The following is a 21759-nucleotide window of genomic DNA, read 5'->3' as shown; positions in this document are numbered from 1 at the left end:
AATGTTTCGCTTCTCATCCAAGAAGCTTCTTCAGTTCTGAACTGAAGAAGCTCCTTGGATGAGAAGCGAAACTTTTTCAGTGAAAAAGGAAAACAAAAACCAAAAACGAGAAAGTCCGGTGGCCTTTTTGGAAAAAGTACTTTTGGGACAGAAGGATTTTTTTCTTTCATCAATCTGGATTGAAAAGAAAGCTTGCGTATCATCCCCATGCTGTGCATTATATTCTGAACACAACACACAGACAGGTAGTCCTCGACTTACAACCATTCATTTAGGGACCATTCAATGTTACAAGAGCACTGAAAAAAGTGACTTACGACAGTTTTTCACACTTACAACCGTTGTAACATCCCCATCGTCCCGTGATCAAAATTCATGTTACAACTGGCATGTAAATTTTTTTGGTACTTTTATTCTCTTCATTTATGATTGTTAGTAAAATTATTTGGGGAAAAAAATACCGTAGATATCCAAGAAAAGAAACAAATGGATCAATGAACAATGAACCCAGAATTCTCACTCAAAGCACAAATGATCAGACTAAAATTACCTTACTTAGGATGTGCAGGCCTACCAAGTTTCCCCGAAAATAAGACCCTGTCTTGTATTTTTTGAACCCCAAAATAAGCGCTTGGCCTTATTTTTGGGGAGGTCTTATTATTTTGGGGCATGTGGAGCCAGACGGGGCTACTCTTGCCATCTTACTTGATTTCCAGCTCTGTCTCCCTATCCCTAACCAGAGGAAATGGCAGGGACCGGCTGCACATGGGTTTAGATATTTTCAGGGAGGGCTTATTTTAGCGCATGCACGCAAAAGCCCAATTGGACTTATTATCAGGGGATGTCTTATTTTCGGGAAAACACGGTAGCTCTCTGGAGAAGGCTCTTAATAATGGGAAAGGTGGGAGATAAAGGGAAGAACGGATGGCCACCAATGTTAATGAGATCTTCATAGTTTAAAGAGCTGTAGGACCAACTTAGGGGCAGATAATCATGGAGAAAATCTATCTATGTAGTTGCTAAGAGTTGCCGCATACTTGATGGTATATATATAATCAAGCAATCTTGTTTCAGAATATGAAACTATAATTTAAAACACATCGTGTTAGTTTGATCCAATTACCGCAGAAGCATCCATTTTAATTGGTAAAGGATCTTTAGGTTCTCAAAAGTAATTTATTTGTATAGAATACATGGTCCCAGGGGCATATGACCAACATTCGTAACTTTCCTGGTTGGATTTCGACAGAGTCAACGGGGGAAACCCGACTCACATAACTATCACATGACTGGCTTAACAACTGCAGTCATTCGCTTAACAACTGTGTCAAAAAAGGTCGTAAAATGGGGCAAGAACTCACTTAAGAACTGCCTTGCTTAGCAATGGAAATTCTGGGCTCAACTGTGGTTGTAAGTCAAAGACTATCTGTAAAATGAAGAATAATGTATCTTACACACCTCTTTTTACAGGGTATGATCATATTATACTAGATGGTATTATTGTACGTGTAGCTCTATAACTGCGATGGCGAACCTATGGCACGTGTGCCACAGGTGGCACACAGAGCCCTCTCTGTGGGCATACGCGCTTTCACTAGCTGCTCTTCTGGTTTGCAGCGTAGGTGCCAGAGCGCTGGAAAATGGCCTGAAAAAACAGCTGAAAAACAGGCCATTTTCCAGCCGTTTTTGGCCCAAAAAATGGCCAAAACCCAGCCTGAAAATGGCCCAAAACCCAGCCTGAAAATGGCCAAAAGACGGCCCGAAAAACAGCCTGAAAACGGCCAAAAAAACAGGCATGTGCGTGCTGCTCAGCTGGTCTTTGTGTTTCCGGCACTCCGGCGCACACACATGCATGCACTTTGCGGTTTGGGCACTCAGTGCCGAAAAGGTTCGCCATCACTGCTCTATAATGTCTAAACCAGACAGCAGCCGTCACAGAATCTTATGCAAGCAAGCAAACAAACAAACGCCAGTCCTATCACCTTTTCATTCAGGGCTCAGCAACATGTCGTCATCAGAAAGCCTGTAATGAGGTGTACTGAAAACTAAAAACAATTCCTGCCAATTTTAAGTAAAAACATGGGAAAACAGTCTTGTAGCCATAAAAGGTAGTGTATATCTCAATTTTAAAAACAAAGTGTCTTCCCACCACTGACATAATTTGGTTATGTGCTTTTTGGGGATGGGGGGTGGGGGGTGGGGGAGAGGATATTGAAGTAGTTTTTTGTTACCATAATTTGTCTGAATTAGCACACAGTTTTCCCCCCAAAATAATATTTGCTCTGCAAATAACCGAACCCAATTTGATGGCATCATATTAACGTCAATCTGATTCTGATCTCTGCCTGTGCACTTTGCATCATCATAAAGGTTTTCAGGACCGTTCTGTTTCCATTTTGCCTCTATCAGCAACATAGTCAGCATTTATTAAATATTGGAGAAAACTAGAAATTGTGTTTTGAATCACAAAGCCAAACCAGATCACAAAGCTTTCATTCTAGGAAAACTATAGTTGATAGAAAGAAAGAAAGAAAGAAAGAAAGAAAGAAAGAAAGAAAGAAAGAAAGAAAGAAAGAAAGAAAGAAAGAAAGAAAGAAAGAAAGAAAAGAAAAGAAAAGAAAAGAAAAGAAAAGAAAAGAAAAGAAAAGAACAAAAATAGCAATAGCACTTAGACTTATACATCAGTTCACATTGCTTTACAATCCTCTCTAAGTAGTTTTTACAGAATCAGCATATTGCTCCCAAAAATCTGGGTCCTCATTTTACCGAATGATAAATCATAAATAAATAATATAAATTTATATTTATGATAAATATCAGAAAGATAGAAGGCTGAGTCAACCTTGAGCCAGTGAGAATAGAACTACTGGTAGTCGGCAGTCAGTAGAAATAACCTGCAGTACTGCATTCTAACCACTGCGCCACCAGGGCTCTTAAAGACCAAGGTTCAAAGACCATTAGGGGGAAAAAATATCCATAAATGGTCAGTAACAACTGGAGACAAGAGGAAACAAGTAGGTCTGTGGGCTGTTGGATGTTCTGGATGAATATAACACAATCAGTTTGCTCTGTGGTGTACATCCACTTCCTGCTACTAAGGGCAATCTACATCTTACATTTAAGATCAATGCTCTATGGTTGACTGGCAGTGCATCCCTTATCCAACAACTAGCATCTTCAATAACATGGGTGTTTCTAGGGTAAATGACACACTGACATTGTATTAATCACATCTACATGGAAACTTGATGGAGCAACTCATCTTTTGCAAGATGAAATTCCTCCGTGGGATTTTATACAAGGAAGACTGAGGGATCTTATTTCACCCTCCACGTCACTATCAGCTACTGGCTTACTTGAAGCCAATGGTGACAAGGGAACGCTTCCCCTCCGACATTACAATAACTTGCCAATTACTCCCTTGAGTTAAGACCGGAATAAGTGGGTGAAGAAAAATCTAGCCAACAGATTATTCGTGTCCTCTTACTGGCAAGTGGCAGTAAGTATTGACTATCGCTGCATCTACTCTTTCAGCCGTTAGGTTAAAAGCAAGAGCATTTTTTGAGTTTCTATAATTTCGATGGTCAGGTTCCTTGCCCTGTTTGGTCACATGTTGAGTTTAGTGCACTGAAAATAGTACTAAATAATACAAGCCAACACATATAGAAATATTTATGAAAAGGGGGAGTTCCACATTGGCGGTCACTGCTGGATTGATGGCGGACTCCGTCTTCCCGCCCTCCCTGCTCTATTTGGTTATCATACAGTACTGGCGGTGTTCCTTTTTCACTGTTATTTTTTTGTGGGTTCTGTTTTTTTTAGTTCTGTTCTGCTTATGTTCTCCTTTCACACACACACACGCTTTTTTTATTATCGTAAGTTACCTAGACTAGCCCCCACAGAGGGCAAATAAATTTAACAAATAAACTGATAAATAATACATTTTATTAAGGGTGTTTCTGTACACTCAACATTCAAAGTAATACTATCTCTACTTCTTTACCTCACTTTTTAAAAAACAATTGGTAACATCTGAAGACTTTTATTTATTTATTTATTTAAATAACTCATTAAGGGTTTGTTGAAAAACTTTTTGGCTTGGTCTAGTGGTTAACGCACCAGGCTAGAATCCAGAAGACTGAGAATTCTGGTCCCACCTTAGGCATGAAAACCAGCTGTGTGATTTTGGGCTGGTCATTCTCTCTCAGCCCAACCCACCTCACAGGTTGCTGTTGTTGTGGAGAAAATCTGAGGAAGAAGGACTATTAGGTATGTTCACCATTGTGAGTTATTTACAACAACAACAAAGGCAGAATAGAAATAAATGAAGTGGAAGTTCCACATGAATGAATATTTCTAAATGGAGCTACATGAAGTTGGCCACACAGGGGCTCTAAATTTGTGAATTGGGACTCATCAAGGTTTTAAGCAACTGAGAATCCTGTCTGTCTGTCTGTCTGTCTGTCTGTCTGTCATAAAGCAAAGCAGACGCCCATTTGGACAAAGCTTCAGTTTTGTCTGTGCAGGGAAAGTGGGAACACTGTCAAAACTCCCACGAGAGTTTGCCCCTCATTTTACCTTTGCAATCCTACATGGGCAGTTGCGGTCTGCAAAGTTTCAGAAGCTCTGAGGTAAAGAGATTAAAGTTTAATGATTGAAAGTGTTATATTTTTAATTTCTTCCTCATCCCAACATTAGAAGGCTCAAGCTTTAGTTGTAAATTTTGAAAGGGGCATCATTTATTGTTTTACAAGGTCTTAGACTGGCTTAAGGGTCTTATTTAAGGGATCTGCTATTTAAATCACAAAGGGTTTGCGTATGTGTTTTTCACCTAAATATTTATGACTCCCTACAGGTCTGAACTGAAAACAATCCATATCCCAATTAATGTCAGATTTTATGTAACAGGTGATCTAACTTAAACCTGATTTGGGGTTGAATGCTGATATTATAGAACAAGAGTTCAATAAATAGGAAATAGGAAATAATAGGCAATAATTTATGCCCATTCAACTATTATGTAGCTATTATGAATATTCATTTTTGAGTTCATTAATTTTTCTAAACAGAAATACATTGATCCAAAGTATCCATAACACTCCTGGGCCTCAGGACTCATATTTTTCCAGACTGAACCTGTCAGTAGAAGAAAGTAGAATGTATAGAAGATCATATAATACAATGTCAGACAGAATTTATCAGTTTCATTATGTCCCGTTCTCTACTTTTTGTTTTAACTTTTTGAGAATTTGGACTTAAGAAACTGTATTTTGCACTCAAAGGGATAGTGATATCCAAAGGATAGTGATATCTAAAGGAATAAATGATCTTTTAAGTTCAACTGCAAAAAAAAAAAAATTGAATACAATTTGCCAATTTTGGATTACCTGTATAAAATTGCACAATCAAAATTGACAGAGGAGTCTAACTTTTTATTTTATATAAAAACATTTTCTTTTTAGCTAATTCTAAAGTATGACTTGCAACCTTTTCATGCCACTGGTACCATTGTGCAACTGATGGAACAGATGCAAGAACAATAGGTGACATTTCATAAAATTTCCAAATCTCATGAACTTTCAGCAATATTTCTATTTAAACTGTAAGAAGATTTAGGGAAACTTCAATAATCTTAATAGTCTCGACCAGACTTGGGGATAGGTAGCATAGGTCCGCTGAAATAAACTGAACTTACAGGTTGTCCTTGACTTACAGCCAAAATTGGGGTTGAAATTTTAGTCTCTAAGTAAAATGGTTGTTAAGTGAATCATCAGGCCTGATTCTGTGACCATATTACCACAGTCGTTACATAAATAATAGCAATAGCAGTTACTTATATACCGCTTCACAGTGCTTTACAAGCCTCTCTAAGCAATTTACAGAGTCAGCCTATTGCCCCCAACAATCTGGGTCCTCATTTTACCAATCTCAGAAGGATGGGAGGCTGAGTCAACCTTGAGCCGGCAGTCAGCAGAAGCAGCCTGCAGTACTGCATACATGACTCAGGTGGTTGTTAAGCAAATCTGACTTCCCCAATTGACTTCTGCTTAACGGGAAGTCAGCTGGGAAGATCACAAATCCCAGTCACATGACTGCAAGATACTGCCTCCATTGTGAATGCAAACTAGTTGCTAACCCCCCAAATGGCAATTATATGGGTGCTATGATGGTCGTAACTCCGAGGACAGGTAATATGTCAGCCTTTTTCTAAGGCTGTTGTAACTTCGATCCGTTGGTAAACAAATGGTTGTAAGTCAAAGACTATCTGCAGTTAGGAGTAGCTTGCCTGACCTACTGATTTAATTTCTAACCAATCAAATATAATCTGAATGTTCAACCTCCCTCCCTCCCTAATAAATATTTCAGTTAAATTAAGTGCAGACAGATTGATTACATATAACAGGAAAAAAGGAGCACCGTTACAGAAGTTAATGATATGTTAATGATAGCTTTATGGCAGGGGTGTCAAACTCAAGGCCCGTAGGCTGGATCTGGCCTGCGGGGTGCTTAGATCTGGTACACAGGGCCACCCTGGAAACAGCAAAGGAACGGCCCGTGGTGCCTCTGCCAGCAAAAATGAAGCTCAGGAGGGGCCGTGAGAGGTGGCCCTTTTCGCTGGCAGAAGGCTGCAGGAGGCCGTCACAGCCAAAAATGGAGCCGGGGGCACCCCCTGAGCTCCATTTTCACTGGCAGAGTGCTAGCAAAACAAACTACTAGCAAAAGAGGATCCCCCTCCCAGGCCACCACAGGTGCCCTCGACATGAGTGATGTTGAGCTGGCTATGCCCACTCTGGCCACGCCCACCTGGGCATGCCCCCCCACCCCTCTGAGGTCAAACACAACCCTGATGTGGCCCTCAATGAAATCGAGTTTGACACCCCTGCTTTATGGACTCAGTAAGAGAGCTTTTACTGCAGAGAAAGTTTTAAAAAACAACAACGATTGAAGGACACAGAAAGAGACAGTCTCAGTTTGGGGAAGGTTAAGAACCCAACCTTTTTAGCTACAACTTCTGTTTAAAAAGGATCGGTACCTTTTCCTGGACAAAGCTGGTGTGCCCCAAGGAGAGGGGAGAGTAGACTCATTTGTCAGGCAAGGAGGAATCTGCTCAGCACGACTACAGACAAAACAGACACAGAGGGGACAGAAAGAAGTTAGAAAAGAGAACAGGAGGCTGGAAGCTTTGTTAGTTTTACAGTTTCACCAAGAGAAATGGATTTTTCAGGAGGAGCTCGAAAAGAAGACAAAACATTCAACAAACGAAAACAGAACAAAACATAGGAAGCTTTCAAAGACATAAAGGATAAGCAAAATTCCTGTTTAACAGTGATTCGTGCATTAAGGAGGAATTGCTAGACTGAGATATTAACAGCTGCTTCTTCCCGTTGTGACATCGTGGATCGTTTAGGATTTTAGAAAAGATAACAGAGGATCATTTTTTAGTACATGTAATACCGTGTTTTCCCAAAAACAAGACCTCCCCGGATAATAAGCCCAATTGGGCTCTTGAGAGCATGCACTAAAACAACCCCCCCCAAAATAACAGCCCCCCCCAAAATAAATTTTCCCCAAAAATATTTAAACGCATGCGCAGCGGGTCCCCGCCATTTTCTCTGATTAGGGAGACAGAGCTGGAAATCAGGTAAGATGGCAAGAGGAGCTCTGTCTTGCTCCACGCGCCCGAAAATAATAAGACCTCCCTGAAAATAAGGCCAAGAGCTTATTTCGGGGTTCAAACAAAAAATAAGACAGGGTCTTATTTTTGGAGAAACATGGTACAAGCAGATACTATTACAGTTTCATCATTAGGACTAATACAGCAGTCTATAATACAGTAGTTTTCAAAAAATGTTGCTCAAGTAGAAAGATGTGAATAAGAGGAAACAATAAGGGGGGGGGGAAGGGAGAGAAATACTTATGCAACAATTTTAGTCCAGATTCCTTAAATTTCATCAGAGAATACCAACTATTGAGAAATCTGAAAATACTTTAAATATATAGTGTATGACATTTTAAAAAATAAACTAACATCAGTGAAAGATAATTTAGTTACACATATGCTTACAACTAAGGGAATATTTAAACGTTGTTATGACTAGACATTAAATATTCCCTGCCTTTATCCCTACGTCTGAGTCTTTGTGTTAATATCACAATATATGCTGCACAAATAGCATCAAGATTCAAAATGCGACTACTATAGTTCAGTTTTTTTTCCATCAAGAGGAAAGCAATGAAAAAAAAAAGTGTAGACAACAGTCTACGGTACAATAATATATATTTAAATGTATCGATTTCTACTGTAAGGAATACCAGTACTTCCAGAAATCAAATGCTTCAAAAATGCTCTTAAATACTGTAAAAATAAGATAACGTTCCAACAATCATTATTTTAATTCCAAAAACCTTTAAAACTCATATATTATTTAAACTACGAATTTGGCCCTGCTTTTAAATGTTTATTTGTGTTTTTCGTTTAAAAAAAAAAAAACAGAATAAAAACAAGCAAACAAACCCTCTTTTAAACCAAGGCTTAAAAATTGGTTTGTTTGCTTGTTTTTATTCCAAGCAAAGAATAAACAGAGGCTTAAAAAAGGGTATGAATCCAAAGTTATGAATAAATGATGTTTCTATAGGTAAATATACAGTGGCACTTCTAAGCTTTCAAACACAAAGGTATTACTTCAGCAAAACTATTTGCTGCTCCACAACTATTATTCTACAGAAGCCTCTATTCTTCTTTGCCAACATCCAGATAACACAGGCAATCATTATTACAAAAAACCAAATTCCTTCTCCAATACAATTCCCTGTTGCAAATTGTGTATGCAATGTAGTTATAAAATGAGATTACACATAAATCATTGGCAGGAAACATCTGAGACTTAAAGAAAACGTTTGGCCCTCATCCATCTTAAAGAGTGAGCACTGCACTAAGTGAGTGAGCGAGCACCTTCTCCAGACTAATACTGTATACATGACACGAGTTTCAATCTTCCAAAACACATGACACCAATAGAAGAGAATATTTGTGGATCAGGGTTGAACTGGTGTTTCCTGAGCTTGGTTGTTTTCTTGCCGACGTTTCGTTACCATACTACGTAACTTCATCAGTGCACAAAAACATCCAGTTAAGAAAATAACCAAGCTCAGAGAGTACCAAGGACCCCAAAACAAATGGCTACGGAATGCAGAGTCCAATCTGAGTCTGTCACCGGGACCAGAGGTTTAGTCTTCTGAGTTTGGACTCTGTCGTGGCCCGCCGGTGGCAGCAGAGTTAGACAGTGAGGAGGTTGGGGAGGAATATGGGCCAGTCCTGGGGGCTGGGGAAAGCTCGGACGAGGGCTCTGCGCCTGAGTCAGAGAGGGAGATAGACATCAGCGAGGCAGAGGAACAACTGGAGCCTGTTTCCAGTGTGTGCATGCGAAGAGCTGCCAGAAGACAAGAACAACTCTGAAAGCAGGGTCGATTTGGGAGTAAAGCCACACCTTGGACATGATTGGCCCCTCCCATAGGAAATAAAAGATGAGCGAACAGGGAGGGGGCTTTTGCAGGAAACAATTCATTCGTTCGGTAGTTTCAAGTGTGGAAAATTCTGTTCGTGACTTTAAGAGACTCTGTGCCAAGTTTTTCCTTACTCTGCATTTGGAAACAATTTACGTGGCAGCTTGCCAAACGAGATAAGGTGTGTGTTTATAAATATTCCTTTGAAAAACTGTTTGGGCAAACCTTGCTGACTGTGAATGAAAGTAATTCATAGTCGTGTAAATCAAAGAGGTTTTGCCGGGACCCATTCCTGCTTCCTGCTTTTTAAGGGAGCCTAGGTCAGAACAGACTCGTGCTGGAGCCCATCCTCGGGGGACTCCTCTAAACTGGAATATGTCAACCACATTCTGGTTGGGAGAAGTTACTTGAGGATGGGCTCCAGCATGAATCCGAAAGCTCGGAAAATTAAACCTCTGGTCTCGATGACCGACCCAGATTGGATCCTGGAACATGTCTATTTGCCTTCATTCATGGCTATGAGATGCCTACGTACTTGAATGCTTGTCGGAAGCTATGCTAGGGAAGCATCACAGACACAAAATGAGATATACCCAAGTATTCAGAACTCTGTTACAAGTCTACAATGTACCTGTCGAAAGAATCTGTGGTTACTTTGTAGAGGTAAATGAAGAGTTTGCTGCAGTGCTTCAAAGTGGGCGAGACGGTATCCACGGAGACGAGGTCATCTTCCAACAGCTTTTGAAATGGCTGGGTATTGGAGGGGAAGACATTCACGGGGCTGAGCTTCCTGGAGTCTGAGAAGCAGCCGAGCAACCTTACGGCATCAGCCAGCTTTTCGTACTGGATCTCAGTTCTGAAGAAGTGCGAGTTGGCGGGCTCGTAACGCATGGCCGCAGTCAAGGTACACAGCACCGTGTGTAGCAGTTCGAAGACTTGATTCTGGTTCACTTTCTCCCAGCCGTTTTTGGGTGGAGAGCATAAAGATCGCTCCATGGCAACCAACAACGAGGTGATGTATACAAATCCACCAACTTTCCGGAAAACGGTTCTTGTCCGATGGCTCTCCTTTAGTACCGAAAGCAAAGCCTACGTGGATGTTTAAAATATGGCAGTATAAATTAGGCAGCACAGGGTTTCTGAGGCATTTGTTAGATGCATCTAGGCACTGACAGATTAAAAGCAATGATCACTTAGATTTATATACCACTATGTAGTGCTTTATGGCACTCTCTGAGTGGTTTGTAAAAGCGTATTGTCCCCAATAATCTGGATCCTCGTTTTACCAACCTTGGAAGGAGGGTCAAAGTCATCCAATGAACTCCACAACCTGAGTTTCCAATTTACAAAAGTCAATCCTGTATCTTAGTCATTTTTGCACTATGTTAAAAACATATTCTATTTAGGAATAACAGAATAACAAGTTGGAAGGGATCTTGGAGGTCTTCTTGTCTGACCCCCCCCTGCTCCAATAGGTGACCCTATGCTTTTTCAGAGAATTGTTGTCCAATCTCTTCTTTAAAAACTTTAGTGATGCAGGGCCTACAACTTCTGTTGTTTGCATGGTCAGGAAATGTATCCTTAGTGCTAAGTTGATTCTCTCCTTGATTAGTTTCCATCCATTGTTTCTTGTCCTGCCTTTAGATGTTTTGGAGAATAGGTTGACCCTCAAGTATTGAAAGACTGTTATCATGTCACTCCTAGTCCTTCTTTTCATTAAACGAGACATACCAAAGTCCTGCAACTACTCTTTTTAAGTCACTTGAATAATGAAATAAGTCTTCTGTGCTAGTTCTAGGACATTCATTAAACTCAACTCAACCATCTTTCTCAGATTTATTGTGCAAACTTGATATTTTGTATTTCAAGAATATCTAAAGATTTTATTTCTTTGGTTTACATTTGTTATTTGGATCATTAAGCTTTCGTAACAGACACATATTTTGATATAACAGATTTTAAAACTTGCAACTAATTTTCAGAACAATTATATTTGATTATTGTAACAGAAAGATTAATTTCATGAAATAGTGGGAGGGAAAAATAAGAATTGCGTACGTACTCTTAATATATCAGTCTTCAGCTGCAATTCCGTGGGGGGAGCAGAATGCATCAAACCTAAGAGAGTCCCCATGTCATCATCACCACTTGGTGACAACACCAGCTGCTGGATTATCATCAGTGCTTGCTGCCTACATTGTGGATATTTTACGATGTTATGTACACACCTTGCTCCACCAAACTCCCTGAAGATGCCTACAATGTAAACAAGTGAAAAAGAATAGTTGCAATAATACCACTAACGAAATTCAAAGACACCATCAACTGGACTATCAATTGGCATAATGATCTATAATGGCTGCCAAATCAAAAATGCCAGTAAGCATTCCAAATCAGGAACAGCAGCTTTTCCAAAGATCATAAACTTCAAAGAGATTGCAATTGTGGCAAAAACTATGTATTTTGTTAATCAGTTATTTTCCACTTACGGGTCTATAGGAAAAACAGTCTTGTTCAATGAACCTTATCTCATTTTTCTGATTGGGTAACTTTAATGGATTGTGGGAATGTTGCACACATAATATATCTTGAGTTTAAGGAAGTATTTGATTAAGTTCACCATGACATTCTCATTAGTAAATTAGCTAAGTTTGGACTGGTTGGCATGACAAGATAATACCTCGCTCACAAACCAAACTCAAATAATGTTGATCAATAACTCCTAATCAAACTGGAATGAGATACAGGTATGGTTCGGGGAAATGTCACACAATTGGTCTTAGGCCTTCTATTCTTCCTTAGTTTTATTAATACTTGAAGAAAGAGATGGAGAGAATGTGTATTAAATCTACACATGAAAGAAAATTGGGTAGAATAGCTAATCCTCTAGAAGACAAAAATAGCTTTAGCTGAAAACAATAGAATGATATTTGAAAAAATTGTAAATTCTTTACACGGGCAACCAAAAATTAAATGCACAGTAATAAAATAGGCTACACATAGCTTCTAATAATACCTATCGTGAAAATCTTAGAAAAGAAGATGGTAAAAAATATGGGTCAGACATATAATGTGATTCCCCCCAAAAAAAGGGCAAATGTAATTTAGCCTGAATCGACAGAAATAATAGCTTTTAAACCATGGGAAGTATTTATTCAATTTTATTCTGCATTGATAAGGCTGCATTGGTGAGATTGAAGGGAAACGAGGTCCAGGCAGAAGAAGAACATCATGGCTTCCAAATCTAAGGGCCTGGTTTGGGCAAAACTCAGCAGCACTTTTTGTGCAGCTGTTGATAAATAGGATCGCCAACATGATCGCCAATGTCCAATGACGGATATGGCACAAGAAGAAGAATTGATAAGACACTCCCTTCCCCCATCATCTTGAGTACTATATACAGTTCTGGACACTTTACTTTAAGAAGCATCCAAAGAATCTGAAACATCTACAAGAATGATCAGGGAACTAGAAGCTATCCTGTGAAGAGAGTTTCAAGGATTTGGGTAGGGCTTTAGAAAAGATTAGAGGGAGAATATTGCACCATTCTCCAAATATTTGAAAGGATATAACATAGAAAAAGGTCACGGTCCTTCTTCCCTTGCACTCCAAATACAGGAAGGTAGATTTGGGTTGAATGATTGGCATAACAAGATACACCTAGCTCAGGGGTCAGCAACCTGTGGCTCTGGAGCCACATGTGGCTCTTTCACCCCTCTGCTGCGGCTCCGTCACTCAAAATATGCATCACAACCGCCAATGCGCGACATCTGCCGGCACACAATTTATTGACCTTTTCAACTCCCGGTAGGCCAACCATGGATATATCCAAGAAAAGAAAAGTTTCAGAAGAAAACAGAACATTTAATTCAACTACATATGCTAGTTTTGTGGCCGCTCAAAAAATAGTCAGGGACGGGAAGGACTTTGTGGCTCCCAGTGTTTTCTTTTCTGTGGGAAACGGGTCCAAATGGCTCTTTTGAGCGTTTAAGGTTGCAGACCCCTGACCTAGCTCATCAGGAAAAATATCCCAACATCAAGACTGAAAAACTAGAAACAACTATAGAGAAAGATGGTGAAGGTGTTTAAGGGAAAATTAAGACAGTCACGATTTGATTTGGATTTCTGGAGTTTTTAGGTTTAGGTTTTATTTGATTTATATACCGCCCTACTCCCGAAGGACTCAGGGCAGTGAACAGCTACAAGATAAAACACATAAATACAAAATTTAAAAGCAAAATAAAACCAAATTAAACAATTTGGCCCAAGACAGATTTAAAACACCCCAATAATTAAGAACAGATTTAAAATTTACATTTTAAAAAGGAAAAAGGGAAAGTTAGGCCAGGCCAGCCTGATGGAATAAAAAGGTCTTGAGAGCGCGGCAGAAGGTGCGCAGATCCGGGATCCTAAGTATCTCCGGGGGGAGCTCATTCCAGATAGTAGGTGCCCCCACAGAGAAAGCTCTCACCCTGGGGGCCGCCAGTCGACATTGTTTGGCCAACGGCACCCGGAGGAGCCCCTCTCTATGAGAGCGTACCGGCTGGTGGGAGGCTACTGGTGGCAGTTCTCGTAAATAACCAGGTCCTGGAGTGAGTGGAATGATCTAAATGGCCTTTCCAATTCTATGTAATACAATTCATGGTCCTTTGTATACAATAAATATCTAAATATTTTTCAAAAGCAAATGCAAACTAGTCAAATACATAGTAAAGCTATGCCTGGAGCTCGGGATGTGTGAAGGGTCCTACTTCTTGGCTTTACTATTAGTTGATTAATCATCACGACTGCTGTTTATACTTATTTATTTTGTGGATGTTTTCATTGCTTCAATGTCTTTTAAATTGTTTTAGAATTTTATAATAATTATACAAGATACTGTAACCAGATACATAAAGTTTCATTTGTTTATCTCAAAAGCCTTATAAATGGGAGGGAAAGGATTACCGTAAAGCCAAATTGTTTTCCATTTTAGTTTAGTTTAGTTTAGTTTAGTTTATTGTCATTGCACCTCGTTACAAAATTAACGAAATTAAATGCCATCTTCAGTGTACATACATAAGAAAACTATAAAAATAAAACAGAAGCACACATCCTTCACATTCTATACAGTTGAATTGAAACCCCCTGATACTGCATTAATATTACACTATACACTACTTTGCTTTTTAAAAAGGGAATGCATTTTCAAAATACAAAACTTTAAATACTTTAATATAACCTTGTTAAAAATGATCTACCTTTTGCAATTGCTAAGGAAAATGACCAACTGACTTTGACCAAATTATTTCAATCATGGACCAGCATAAAATTAATATATTATTAGTTTTATGTTGGTCTATGTCCTAAATAAAAATAAATACTAAAAATACCGAATAAAATAAGAATTCTGCTACCGATACTTTTTTTCTTTCAAACAATTGGTTTCACACCTCAAAAAACCACATAAACATGGAGTCCAGGATAGAGTTAAATACATTTCGAGAACAAACATCATCGCCTAAGAGTTATTGCTCATTTCTTTCAACCAATCATTTGTCAAATACCTGCATTTGTGTTTGATCCTTGGAGCAGTACTGTCAAGGTCTCCATAACCAGCAAAGCAAGTTGTTTTTGGTCTTCAAATGAACTGTTGTTTTTTGAGTCTCCTACAAAAACAATTTTCAGAAGCTACAGTAGAAGAATATGCTTTCTCTTCCCAACACACATCCATTTCATTCTGCCACTAACACGTGCAAATGTATTTCTTTGGTTTTATTATGCTCATTAATTTGTAAAATTGCTATGAAAATGAGCATTGGTGTATCACTCAGCTTTTGAGCACTGATTATATCGCAGCTTCACATCGCTGTATAAAATGTAAGCTTATCGGACAAGGGTACACAATTTATAGGTGTGGCCATAGCGTATTAAATATTATATTTCACATATAAGCATTTGACAGTAGACGGGAAGGTTCTAAATTTTCTTTGGGGGGAAGTTTTATGCTTGGAACTAATGTCAAAATAACCATACAGAGCACAGGTGTCAAACTCGCGGTGTCACGTTGCCGTCACGTGATGTATCGTGACGTTTTCCCCCTTCGCAGAGCGGGGTGGGTGTGGCCTGCATGCAGGCCGCCAGTTTGACACCCCTGATATAGAGTATTTATAATTTGCATCTCCAGTTAATACCCCCCCCCAAAAAAAATTGAACGGTGTTTTTTTTTTTAAAAAAAAAAAATCCAACTGAAAGTAGATTTTAAAGAAAGGGGGAAAAGTGTCCCTTGGGAGTTGGGCGGCATAGAAATGCGACAAAATAATGAATAAAAAAATAAATAAGTGGGGGATGGGATCTACCTTGATCATTCAGGGCTTGTGTAGGATCTTTCAAAAGAGCAGCGTACTTGTGCAGGAGATTCACCATCACTTCCAGAAGTCCCACCTCCCTGAAAACGTCCTTAAAAATGTAGTCATGCCGCGTGAACTTAAGCAGAGTCTTTGTGGCAATAATGCTACAGGAATAGGAGGTGCTGGATTTTAAGAGGATGCTGACGCTGATCAGTTCTTTGCAAGGTATGTAATTCAAGCTAAAGACGACAAATTCAAGCATCTCAAAGTATTTTGTCTGTACGTCTGGAAGCTTTGAAATTTTCTCCGCAAATTGAGACAAAGTGTGCTGGGATTCCAGGATGAAATAATTGGCGTTATCTGCAATGTATATATTCAAAATGGCATCGAGAATAATTTGTGCAAGGTAGTTGGTTTTTGCTTTAAGAAAAGCATTCTGTAGGACTGAAAAGGCCTGGATATTCCTCACGTTGTGACCTATGAGGGAAAGAGAGAGAGAGAGAAATACATACACACACACACAAACACACACACACTATTAGCCCTCTCCAAAGCAGACAGGACAAGAATCTGAAATGGATGCAAGGGAGGTTTGCTGAGGGTTGGGAAGGGTATACGAGTGGCCAGCATGGAGTGAATGCAAAGGGAGAGGTTGCTGGGTTACCCCCAGCAACCTATGACATTCCCTGCCAGCTTCCCCAATGGCTTTCTGGGGAAGCCAGCAGGAACGGTTGCAAAGGCTGATCATGTGACTGTAGGGTGCTAGGCAACCAGTGGGAAATACCGGTGAGTTGCCAAGCACTCAGACTGCAATTAAGCATGAGGGGTACCGGGATGACTGGAGCTCCGAGGACCGGTCATGATCACTATTTGTTCGGTGCTGATGTAAATTTAATTGGTTGCTGAACAAATGGTCCAAGATCAAGGACTACGCGTATACATCAAATATATTTTAATTTAAATACAATTTAAATAATTTAAAGCTCTAAAAACTGCTTAAGCAATCATTCAAAATGATTGTATAAGTAATTGGTTTCTCTATGAAGCAAAGGACCATATTCTAAGGAATATTTTCAAGGATAAAAAATGAATTATTCTGAGGTCTATTTAAGCACATGATTAAGAATCTTGGGACAGATTTTTTTTTTATGGAACTATTATAAAAACCCAGGACAATATACTGTTCATGTTATTATGCATGTATAAGGTAAAAAAAGAATAATAGTACCTTTGCCTGCAGGTTGTGGAACGGCAAATCCAGGCAGTAAGAAAGGTGCCCCCGTAGTAACGCCAGCTGGTTTTAATTCATTCACACCATATGTTGTTAATGAGGTTATCAGGTTAACTAAATCCTTCAACGCATCCTTGGATTCTGCCTCTTTTGCTTGTTCTAACCTTCAGGAAAAACACATACATTTACTGAACAAAAACCCATGGCTTTCTCTGGATTGAAATCTGGAACATTGCAATAAATTAATTAATAAAACCAGTTGATTTCAAACACAATTTTATTTAGCATCGTTCCAAAGTTAAAGTTCAAGATTCATTATAACCAGAATCTTTTAGAAACCTTAAGGCCATTTTAAGCAGATCCACACCATAGATCTGTCTCAGAAGCTATGGTTACATCTACACCAGCGGTGAAATCCTCTGAAGTCTGCTACCGGTTCTGTAAGTCTGCTACCGAGCGTGCGCACATGAGCGCCTGAGGCGCGCCCACGCAGCACTGAAAAAGGAACATTTTGAAGCCTTCTGAGTCTGCAAAGGTAAGTAGAACAGCAAGGGGGGGAATCCGCTGTGCCACACGATTTAGATTAGCTAGAAACCAGGAAATCCAACGATTCTAGCTAATATAAATCACGCTTCACAGCTAATCGTTGACCAGCTGATCATTGGAAATACCAGTTCGCCCGAACCAGTAGCATTTTTTACCATCGGTTCGCCCGAACCTGTTCAAACCAGTAGCATTTCACCCCTGGTCTACATGCTCTCCTGAATGAAATTCTCTACGGAAAATGTTAATTGAGTCAATAGGGGAGTAAGAGAGATAATGTGGGCTACATATTCCATAATACCATCTACCTTTAAGTAATTTCTCTTCCTTTCCCTCTATGCTCTTCCAAATTAAACGTAACTTCCTAATCCAAACACTTCACATTTTAAAGCATGTAGCAAATATCCGTATTTATTTCACAAGCATTTGCAACGAAAACTGCCTGTATCACCATCAGAGATTGAGGGAAACCTTTTTGGACAAACAGGGGAATTGATTCACAAGAATATACAAATTAAATTCATCTGGGTTTTCATTCATGTACTGTGTCAGTATGGAGGAGTGGAGTTACTACTGACACCATAAAATTATCTCATCTTGTTAGTGCCACAACTTGGCAGTGTTGTAATACAAGGAAGGAGCTATTTCTCATTTTTTTAAAAACCCCACAAATTGTTTGGGGGAATATACAGATATTAAGTTAAATAGGAAAAAAGAGAAATTCAGATATGACACAGACTGTTACAAAGCTGGCATATCAGGGATATTCATAGACTAGCTAAAACTTTTCTAACAACAAATCCCCAGTGCCTTTTTTGACCTTTAAGAGAATGTCCAAATATTCATTAACTTAGAAAGGCAGGACAAAAGTGCCCAAATGCTGAAGCCCTGGTATACAGTATATAAAGGTTTGGTGTATACTGCAGTAATAAGTAAATTGCTTATAGTCGGTTTCCTTCTTGACTGCAATACAGTATCTACAGTGGCTGAGTCATGATTGAGAGTCTACTGCTGAATAAGCAATTCTAGAAAAAGGGTTTTGAGAATCTGGAGAGCTTAGATTTACAGCCACGCCAGTCTAAGACTACCATAAACTAGTGAGTGAGTTTTGTCAATGCTCCCATTCTACCTACACAAAGCCACAATGAGCAGTTGTTGTGGTCCTCCTTCTCTGGATTTATAGATTAAAATTATTAATATTTAACATTATATATTTTTCTTCAACCAGAGTGGTGCGGTGGCCTAGAGGTGGAGCTCTCGTTTCACAATCAGGAGGCTGTGAGTTCGATCCTAGGTAGAGGCAGATATTTCTCTCTCTGGGCACAATGGGAATATATCTGCTGAACAAATCTCCGCATTGGAGTCAGAAAGGGCATCCGGCCAGTCAGGGCCGGATTTCCCTATAGGCTAACTAGGCTTCAGCCTAGGGCCTCAAGATCAAGAGGGGCCTACACAGTGGTGGGATTCTGGTGGTTCTAGGGGGTTCGGCTGAGCCCTTTGTTAAATTGCTGGCTCGCCCGCCCCTCGCCTCCCACCCGCGCGGCGCCAGCCTACCGTAGCCAGGGGTAGGCAATTGTGGCTCTTTTACAACCTGTGGACTTCAACTTCCAGAATTCCTGATGCAGCTTGGCTGTCTCAGGAATTCTGGGAGTTGAAGTCCACAGGTTGTAAAAGAGCCACAATTGCCCACCCCTTCCCTAGCCTGAGTTCCGCTGCCTGGGATCCACGTGGGCTGCCACGTGGTTCCCCACCGGCTCCGGATGCAAGAGAGCAGGATGGAGAAAGCAGCTTCCACGCCTTCACTCACCCTCACTCTCTGCTCTGTTGGATCGCCTGCCGTTCGCTTACCCCGCCCACTCCCCATCTATTGCTGCCTCCGATGGCTAGAGGGAAAAAAAACTTCAAATTCTTGCCGCGGGGCTTCAAAGGGCCGCCCTATAGCCAGTGGTGCAGCCGAACCCTTTGTTAAATTGCTGGCTTGCCCCGCCCCTCCACACCACTATTTATTGCCAATCAATAGTGGTGGGCGAGGGGCGGGGGAGCCAGCAATTTAACAAAGGATTCGGTGGTTTTTTTGTAATTTTATTGGCCCCCGGAGCTTCAGCATAGGCTAATTGGCCTCCCGGCTCTCAGCTGATTTGTCTCAGCTGTTTTGCTCAGGGCTCTTCTGCTTCTGTGCAAAGAGTGTTGATTTTTTTCCCCCTATCTATGCTGAGAAACGAAACTGAAACTGCTTTGCTGTTGCTGCAAGGTTGGAAAATTAGGCAGGCAGAATTCTTTTCTTTTTCCTCACCAAAAAAGGTAGGTGCAAACAATAGGGAAAAAGAGGAAAGTTCAGGATTTTAAAACACAAAAGAAAAAAAGCTCTATTTAACTAGGGAATTGTAATAATTGAGATACTATTTAATTGTATATTTCTGAAAGCAGAAATGGTTAAGTTGTGGTTTGGAGGAATATATGGGGGAAATTATTTGGTTTATTATTATTGGTAAATATAATTAATTGATTTGTAAGAAATTGGATTGCATGGAAATAATTGGAATATTCATGTTCACATTGATTAATATACAAAAAAGGTAGTTATATAACTAATTGATTTATATTAAAATGTTGAATTTATATTAAACAACTAATATTACATAATTAACCAATGTGAGGATGGATATAAAAATAGATGACAATGGGAAGGGGTATAATATAGAATAGAAGGGAAAAATTGAATTTGATTAAGATTAGAGATGAGGATGAAGGGTAATATTGGTTTTTTACAAAAATAGATGAGGAATAAATATGGCAAAAAGGAAATATAGAAATTGTAAATTTAATTGAAATGACTAAACACTGTTTAAATTTGTGAACCGGCCAAATACTCTGTTCAAAGAAAATACATTGTATGTTTGTATGTGTGTTTCTAATTATCGTTATTTATTCATATTTGTTCTCTTTTATTCTTTAAAGTTTAACAATTCATTCTTTATCTTAATATCTTTATATTTGTTTGGGGTTGGCTTTCTTCCCTTTCATCTTTTTTATTGTACAGCAATCTTTCTCCTCAAACCTACCACCTCTCTCTTTTCTTTCCTTCTTACTTTCTCTTCCCCCCACCCTCTTCTTCTCCTCCCTACTTCCTCTTCCTTTCTCCTTCTCCTCCTCTCTTCCTCCCTCTCTTACCCTCCCTCCTACTCTAATTTCCCTTCCCTTCCTTCATCCCTCTCTATTGCTGTATCCTTTTATGCATATGGACTACTCAGAGGGCTGAAAAAGTTATTTTTTACTGGTCCTCGCACTTTTGACCAGTCCTCGAACTTACGACTGTCCTCACATTTTACGTTTTTGCCCTATCTTGTCACCATGGTGAAGAGAAGCAGTTGTGAAATGAGTGACATGGTTGTTAAGAATGCTACAATGGGCATAAATGATGACCAGTCATAAGTGCGAAGACCGGTCAAAAGTGCGAGGACCTGTCAGAAATCACTTTTTTCAGCCCTCTGGGTAGTCCTTTTGTGCATATGGACTACTCAGAGGGCTGAAAAAGTTATTTTTGACTGGTCCTCGCACTTTTGACCAGTCCTCGAACATACGACTGTCCTCACATTTTACGTTTTTGCCCTATCTTGTCACCATGGTGAAGAGAAGCAGTTGTGAAATGAGTGACATGGTTGTTAAGAAAGCTGCACGGGCATAAATGTGAGGATGGTCATAAGTGTGAGGACCAGTCAAAAGTGCGAGGCCCAGTCAGAAATGACTTTTTTCAGCCCTCTGAGTAGTCCCTATGCACATAGCCACGCCCACCCGATCACATGACGAGCTACCCACGCCTACAGTCACGTGACCAGCTAGCCACGCCCACCCAGTCACATGATTGCCAAGCCACACCCCCAACTAAGCCATGCCCACAGAACCTGTTGTTAAAAAAATTGAATCCCACCACTGGTGAAAGGGCCTCATAAGTGGAATAGCCTAGGGCCTCTTTTCATCTAAATCCGGCCCTGCGGCCAGTAAACACTCTGCTAGCTCCATTCAGTTGCCCAGACTCCAGCCCGCAAGGGATTATGGGCTCATTAAACGAAGATGATGATATATTTTTCTTCAACCATAATCATATTGAAACAATTTGGTTTATTTATTATTGGGGAGTGGTTACACAAATTA

General features: G+C 39.8%; 1 protein-coding gene across 1 annotated transcript in view; it reads right to left on the bottom strand.

Annotated features, from left to right (window-relative positions):
• WDFY3 (WD repeat and FYVE domain containing 3) overlaps positions 1-21759 on the bottom strand; it is a 203958-nt gene that overhangs the window by 104739 nt on the left and 77460 nt on the right. The window contains exons 8-13 of the mRNA XM_070948211.1: positions 17062-17228; positions 15843-16310; positions 15051-15152; positions 11567-11760; positions 10136-10593; positions 7034-7117 (exon numbers count right to left, since the gene is read on the bottom strand). Of these exons, the coding sequence (XP_070804312.1) occupies positions 7034-7117; positions 10136-10593; positions 11567-11760; positions 15051-15152; positions 15843-16310; positions 17062-17228 (1473 nt within the window). The remainder of the gene's footprint in view (positions 1-7033; positions 7118-10135; positions 10594-11566; positions 11761-15050; positions 15153-15842; positions 16311-17061; positions 17229-21759) is intronic.

This window comes from Pituophis catenifer, unplaced genomic scaffold (genome assembly GCF_029215685.1).
Source record: "Pituophis catenifer annectens isolate HBS135680 unplaced genomic scaffold, rPitCat1.0.hap2 SCAF_8, whole genome shotgun sequence".
In the NCBI taxonomy this organism is placed as follows: Eukaryota; Metazoa; Chordata; class Lepidosauria; order Squamata; family Colubridae; genus Pituophis; species Pituophis catenifer.
This window is presented reverse-complemented; position numbering and strand designations above follow the sequence as displayed.